This window comes from Eurytemora carolleeae, unplaced genomic scaffold (assembly GCF_000591075.1).
Source record: "Eurytemora carolleeae unplaced genomic scaffold, Eaff_2.0 scaffold102, whole genome shotgun sequence".
Lineage (NCBI taxonomy): Eukaryota > Metazoa > Arthropoda > Copepoda > Calanoida > Temoridae > Eurytemora > Eurytemora carolleeae.
The window spans coordinates 77,689-85,116 of NW_019396136.1; the positions used below are offsets into that span (position 1 = coordinate 77,689).

Here is a 7,428-nt window from a genome sequence, read left to right on the forward strand (position 1 = left end):
TCACTGATTACTCTATTTTTATCAAAGGCTTGTTTCAATTTCATTATTTCATATTTCCCGTTTTAAGTTTATAAATAAAATCTAAAAATTGACACAAATTTAAAAAAATTATATATGGAAAAAAGTATGAAAATTGAATATTTTCTTTCAATGGACAAAGAAAGATATTTGAAAACTTTTTATTTTCCTCTTTTTTGGCCCAGAAATACAGTTTTATCCCTGATGTTAAACGTGTACACGTTTTGTTGGTATTATTATAAACCAAATTACCTCTTGGATTTAAGGTTTGTTAAGATCTAAATCCCAGAATTTTGACTAGGATAAAGTCACGTTGTAAACAGCACTCAATTAGTTAAACATTTACAAGATTAATATTGTTAATAAGAAATAATATTTAATAATTTTCTTTTTAAACTTTTTTTCTGAGAATTTTTCTGGAAATTGACTTTCTTCCGGACTAGGAGTTTTTAAAAATATTTTCTGACCTCTTAGAGTTTGTTAGCGTAGAGGGTGGTTATGAGCCTGCCCTTGGACGATATAGATCCTGATCGTTTAGAGGATTTTTCAGAACGTTTACTCTACACTGCAGTGTAAGTATGGATCAGTGCTTAGGATCCGGATTCGTTGGATCCTCAATTTTTGACTTCCCGGATGATCCGCAAAACTATGCGGATCCACGGATCCGGATCCAAGGGTCAAAATATTAACAAATAAATGCAAAAAAAAATCTTTTGCTCTCCAAGCCCAAGTCTGAACTGTTAAAGAGAGATTATCGAAAATTTCCTAAAAAGAGTTATCAAGTTCTAGCATAAAACAAGCGAAAAAAGGAGAACAAATTATGTTAGAATTCTTTTTTAGCTTAAAAATTCAGTAAATCTCAGAGAAATGTTCATGACCTGCATCCGGATTCTAATTCGGATCCGGATCCATTTTTTTTCAGTGCGGATCCATGATCCGGATCCTCATCAAAGTCAAATGGATCCTAAGCACCAGTGCTAAGGATCCGGATCCGTTGGATTCACAAGATTTTGGCTTTTTGGATTTGGATCCTGATCCGGACCAAGGGGCAAAATATCAACATAAAACTGAAGAAAGAAAAATGTTACACCAAATTTGTTCAATTGAAAAAAGAGATATTATAAAATTTCCTGATTTCTGACTGGTTCACAAAGTTTTAGCATAAAAATAAGCAAAAAAATAAGACAACAAATTTGAAAAATTTGCTTTGTTAAAAAATTCAGTAAATTTTGTGGAAATAACATGGATACAGATACATTTTTTTCCAGTACGGATCCAGGATCCGAATCAGGATCCGTATCAAAATTAAATGGATCCTAAGAACTGCTAAGCCCTGGATAGTGTATAAGATGAATAAAAATGCAGGAGTGTATATTAGTTTTGAGACTCATATTTTTGCCCCCCCCCCTCTTTTTAGAATCAGATTTTTTCTCCAAGACAACGACTTAAAAACATGTTTTTTACAGGAGAAAATATTTGGATTTTAGTTGGATAAATAATGAATGGGATAATGGTGCCTTTTGGTGCACTAAAAAGGTTAATCACCACAAACCCCTAAGATTTCTTTTTTTCAGTCATGATTCATGAATGTGCACAGTAACAAACTAGCTTTTAAAAGGGAAAAACATAACATTGCTATTTAGATTCCCCCCCCCCCACATTGGTTTTGCTTAGGTTCCTGTGTCAATTCGTAAACTAGCAGATCAAAAATAAATTCCTCTGGTTTAAACATCTTAAACTGTTTTTTTAAATCCCAATATTTTCGCAATTCCCAAAGTCGTAAATCCAAGATATTTCAGACTAAGAATTCTGTTAGATCAAATAGTATAAGTTTGAAACATTAAAGGTTTCCGATATTAAGTTGCAAAGATCTATATGGATTAGAAAATTTGAGTTTGTGGCTAATTCCGCTAATACTGAACTCCATTTTCTAATTTTTTATTTTTTTTTTGGAATTAGAACATATCCGGGTTTAACATCTTACAATTATTATCTTTTTCCTTATTGCTACAATTCATAAAATTGTTTGGAATATTTTAATTTTTAACCGAAAAAATATTCCGCCAAGAAATATTCTAAATAACATATTCATTCCATTTTTAATGACAGTTTTGTTCGATTTTTTGCGCCTCATTCGTATCTTACAAATTACATTAAAAAAAAATTTTCCGGAAAACTGTGAATTTTTTGTTCGTTTTAATTTTTCTCGATGGATTTCAGAAGAGCAATTCTAAGACATTTGAATATGGACGGGACTGATTTGGATGAGGTGGATGTTGAGGTTGGGGAAGGGATGGAGGAAGATAAGTACGGAGATATGGAGTGGATGGATTTGAAGGGAAACAAGCCACTCAACACTCCAGAGGATTGTCTGGAATATTGGAATTCCTGTTTTAAAAAGGTTTGCAACTTAATCTAATATATACTTGCTTAAGTACCCGACGTCGCCCGTGGAAGTAAAAAAAAAATCGAATTTTGTTAGCAAAAATTTTTTAATTGAAGAAAAAAACGAATTTTTAGCCTGTTTACCCCCAGGGTAATCATGGGTTTCCTAAATAAAATTTAGCAAATTCGGTCCAGCTTTTTGGCCAACAATAGCTAACATATACAAAAAAACATATATAAGCGAAGAGCTTTATTATGTAGATTTTAAACAATGATAATTGTGGCTTCAGATACTCTTAAAAATTTATAAACTGTTAACCAGTGCTTTATTGAGTATTTATTTTATCTAAAAATTTCCCCCCCCCCCCACTTTTAACATTTATTTTTTCCCCAGTATTTCTGGATTATTTGTGCTTAATTTGTGAAAAAAAATGAAGTTTTAACTAAAAAATATTAAGAAGGGAATAAATTGCCAAATAATGTCGTTCGATGTCAAAATTTTCATTTTCCCCGAGATCATCAAAATTTCATTGAAGTCTGACATGTTTTTAGTCACAGCTCTTTTTTTTGAAGAAGTATAGAGAAACATAGCACTCGGCCTCTCATAGTTCATTGCTAACAATCTAAAATAATTCTTAGTCCTAAACCGTCCATGAACTATCAGAAGCCGAACGATCATTTTGAAGAAGAGGACATTAAAAGGTAATAATTATACCAAGGAGTATGGATAGAGGAGAGAAACAACTGACGCGGCCTGCCCTACCATATGATTAGACATGCTTTGCAGACGGTACTTCATTTGAATAGAATTTATTTGTCTGATGTACAATTATACTGCGTATACAATAACCTATTCTGAATATTTCTTTATACAGATGAAGTACCGTATAATTAATGGTAGGGCGGGCCGCGTCAGTTGTATCTCCCTTCTATTACATACTCCTTGGCATATGCTCAATTAGAAACCCAAATTATTAACAGAAAGAAATAAGAATTATTTAATTACACTTTCACTTTATAGCACTTTCTGAGACAAAAAATGTTACAGAATATTCGATGGTGTACATGACAAATAATGAAGAAAAATAAAAGAATTTTCGGAAAATAGCAGCAATTCCATTTAATACTTAATATTGGATTGATACATTTTTTATTAATATTCTTTAATTATTTTCTAGAAAGATGGATTATCTTTCTTTTAGAAGTATTAGTTTCTCTAAAAAGTTTAAAGGGACTGAAAGCGTAATTTCAAGACCCTCCATGCAAAGATGGCAATGTCAAATTTACATCGGTACCCTTAAAAGCCTAGTTTAATAAGTAGGAATTTTATATTAATGTTTATGATTGTAAAAACTGATTATTTTCAATTATGGGTTCTCTTCAAATGTGACTTGCGCATTTCTACAGCAGGAAAACCTATAGGAATTATCTGAAGCTAACACTTTTAACTCTAGATCAGATTAAGATGTTAAAGGTACCGAATCTAGCATTGGCATAGTTACATTGAGGATCACTTGAATTTGCGCTTACAGTCCCTTTAAGTATAAATATTCTTTGTTTAGAAATTTTTTTGATGTTCTTGAGCAGTTCCTTTGTGATGGAGATCCTTCAGTTGTTTTCAAACAGCTGGCAGCTCTAGACGATCCACCAGCACAGTGTGGAAAGGTGAGGGGATGCGAAAGGAGGGGGGAGGTGGTTTATAATCATATTACTTTAGCACTTTTCTTTGTAAAAAAAAGAAAGGGATAAAGTCTTTTTTTAATAATGAAATTATTAATCGTTATTTGCACTACTTGCATGTAGATTTATCACTAAATGCACTCATGGCGTCTTCAATAATGCATTTTTTCGAAAACAATGATGAACGAAATATAATAAAAATAAATATGATGGAACAAACAAATGTTAGGACTGTTAAAAAACAGAACTTGGAAGATAAAATGCGGGAAGAAACTCACAAAAATCTGCAGATCTCAGGGAGTTGATTGGTGGACTGATTGATAACTAATATTTTATGTATTGATTGATTGATGGTGGATAGATTATTGGATAATTGATTGATTTCTAGGTGTTTAAGATGGGTGAGCCCTCTTACAGTTGCCGGGACTGTGCCCTAGATTCTACATGTGTTCTCTGCGTAGAGTGCTTTAAGGTAAATTATCAGGGATATATTTATTGGAGTTTATTTGATTATTTTGTGAAAATCAATGAATTTCCAGGGAAACGTTCGTTTTTTTAAGCTTAATATAATTTACAACGTTTAAAAACTTTTTGTTAAAGTTTGATTTTATTAAACTTTCAATATTTTTATCCTAAGATAAAAAAATAAAAAACGTAGCAATAAATCGTTTGTTTTAACAAGTTCGTTTGTGGTTCGTTAATAGTTCGTTTTTGCAGAGATTTTTTTCCCCGGGTCAAAAGGCGTTGTGTAACAACTAAAAGTCTAGCAAATTTTAAGAAAAAACAGTTTTGAAATTTGCTAACTTCTTAGATTTATGTGGAACCTTTTAAAAGGTTAAAAACCTCAAAAACTATCAACAACAATAAAACCAATTTGTTCTACAATACTAATAAAGCTTTCAATTTCAAGTAAATTTTATTTTCAAATATTTTTAAATTAATGTTTTGAGTTGGGATTTGGAAAACCTTGGGAATTTTTCCGATTATGTCAAAAAACTATTTTTAAATTGAAAATTGACGTCGTTATTTCAATGAAAACAACCCCTAAAAAAATTTAGAATTCTAAGCATGGTACTTAACTTATTTTAGAATGGAACAGACACCCTTTTATTTAGAATTCTGAGCATGGTACTCATCGATACAAGATGAGCACTAGCTCCGGGGGAGGGTATTGTGACTGTGGAGATGTAGAAGCTTGGAAGCAGTATCCCAGCTGTTCTACGCATGCGCTTGGGAACCAGGTACAAGCCCCTAGCAGCAGTTCTATGCATGCGCTAGGCAACCAGGTAAACCCCCTAGCAGCTTTTCTCTGCATACACTTGGCAACCAGGTACAAGCCCTCAGCAGCTGTTCTATGCATGCGCTTGGGAACCAGGTACAAGCCTTGATAAGCTGTTCTACAAATGCACTTGGGAACCAGGTACAAGGCCCTAGCTGCTGTTCTACACATGCGCTTGGAAACCAGGTATACAAGCCGCTCGCAGCTGTTCTACAAATGCGCTTTGAAACCAGGTACAAGTCCCTAGCTGCTGTTTTCTACACATGCACTTTGAAACCAGGTATAATCCTTCTTCATTATTTTTGAAAAGAAATCACAAAAAGAAAACATATTTATTAGGTATTGAAGCCATATTAAGTTTTATGTAAATATTCTTGTTTTTAGTGAAATTTAATCTCTGCTACTTATTTAACTTATTCAGTGTAGTGTAGTTATCCGAGCTGACCGGACGTGTCTTTGTGAGCTCCCGGATTAAACTGACCGACAACCCAACACCGGGTTAACTTATTCACATGCTCCATATTATGTGAAAACACAAACACTCAGATAACTTGTTTAGTGCATTTATTTCCAGTAAAAAATATTTCTACTAGACTCAAAATATGATAAAATAGGAAAATTATATTAAAAAAAAAATTCTGAATTCTGAAAATTAGGAATTTACTACATAAAAGAATGTTTTCTTTACCAAATTTCGTAATTTAAACAAATATTTTACGTGACATGTTTCAATGATACGTTATTACTCTGACATTACCATCTTTGAGTGGAGGGTCACTTGAAATTCCGCTTTAATGTCTTCTGTTTAGTTTGACGGAGGAAATGCTTTGGATAAATTGCCCTTGGAGATAGTTCTACGTGCTCGTCAGGTCTTCACATGCGTTCTCAAATACGCTTACGAGCTTCTCACCCTCGACACTATGATGAAGGTAACAGCCAGTACTTAGGATCCGGTTCCGTTGGATCCACCACGGTGGACCAGGGTCAATTTGAATTTGAACCGGACTGACCCCTTGTCGACTCAGTAACGCGCGTCAAATACCGCCCCGCCCGTATCCTATGTCGGCCCGGTTTAAATTTTGATGGCGCGGCCAGACTTTTACAGTACCCGACCAAGCATAGGCCTTATTTACCAACCCTACTTGCTGAGTTTAGATTCAGAATCTGGTTTTGGATCCACTTTTTACAGGGCGGATCCTGGATACGAATCCGCGCGCATGAGCTCAATGGGGTTTGATTCAACAACAACGCATTTTCAGGGGAAAATATAAAAATTACGATTTTTGCAACAGTGCATTTTCAGGGGGAAAATATTAAAATAATACATGTAGTTAATCTGCGTCTGACAAATTCATTTCAGTTGCGTTAATATTTTTGAAAATCTTGGAATATACATTGTTCTGCATATTTAAATGATACTTAACGTACAACATTAGTTAAAATCAATTAAATAAATTTTCAAAATTTACTAAAAAATGGTTTTCCTTCAGCTGCCCGGAGATCTTCAGTACAAGGAAAGAGATAATATTGATCCTATGGATGATCTTCTAGAAGTTGAAGATCTTTATGCTACAGTTCTCTATAATGACGAGGTGATAATTTATTTATTGTTTGGTTTGATCAATGCACGGATTGATTAATGTGAGGTTTGATGAATATTGAATAAATGGCTTGATAAAACAATTGATTTGAATATTGACGGGTAAAACCAGAATTGATTGAAAGACTGATCGAAAGGTTTAAGAATTGATTGTGTTCAGGTTCATACTTTCGAGGAAGTGATTACAACGCTGCAAAGAGCTGTGGAATGTGATAGAAATCAGGTGGGGGAGGTATAAGGGAACGGGGGGAGGGGGGGGGATTGAAGTCTTAAATAGACCGTGGGAGTTGTTGAAAGATTTAAGTTCATCCAGAAATAGATTTTATTTCGGTTTGATTCCATTCAATTCAATTTTTATCAAGCAAGATTCAGACACATTTAATTGATATCATTTATGCTAAACAGTAAAAAATGTGAATTCTGTGAAGAATACTTATGATTATAATTTAGGCTGTGAGTTTTGTTT

The 7,428-nt window shown here is 33.5% G+C and overlaps 1 protein-coding gene and 1 long non-coding RNA gene across 2 annotated transcripts in view; both read left to right on the forward strand.

Moving 5' to 3' along the window:
• Positions 1–494: 494 nt before the first annotated feature.
• On the forward strand, positions 495–2,420 carry LOC111695990 (uncharacterized). Its single transcript, XR_002763980.1, has 2 exons — positions 495–590; positions 2,239–2,420. It is a non-coding gene; the product is annotated as an uncharacterized LOC111695990 (long non-coding RNA).
• Positions 2,421–3,030: 610 nt separating this feature from the next.
• LOC111695998 (E3 ubiquitin-protein ligase UBR2) overlaps positions 3,031–7,428 on the forward strand; it is a 40,544-nt gene continuing 36,146 nt past the window's right edge. The window contains exons 1-8 of the mRNA XM_023465505.1: positions 3,031–3,105; positions 3,966–4,068; positions 4,472–4,555; positions 5,199–5,324; positions 6,172–6,291; positions 6,853–6,954; positions 7,123–7,185; positions 7,413–7,424. Of these exons, the coding sequence (XP_023321273.1) occupies positions 3,056–3,105; positions 3,966–4,068; positions 4,472–4,555; positions 5,199–5,324; positions 6,172–6,291; positions 6,853–6,954; positions 7,123–7,185; positions 7,413–7,424 (660 nt within the window). The 5' untranslated portion in view covers positions 3,031–3,055. The remainder of the gene's footprint in view (positions 3,106–3,965; positions 4,069–4,471; positions 4,556–5,198; positions 5,325–6,171; positions 6,292–6,852; positions 6,955–7,122; positions 7,186–7,412; positions 7,425–7,428) is intronic.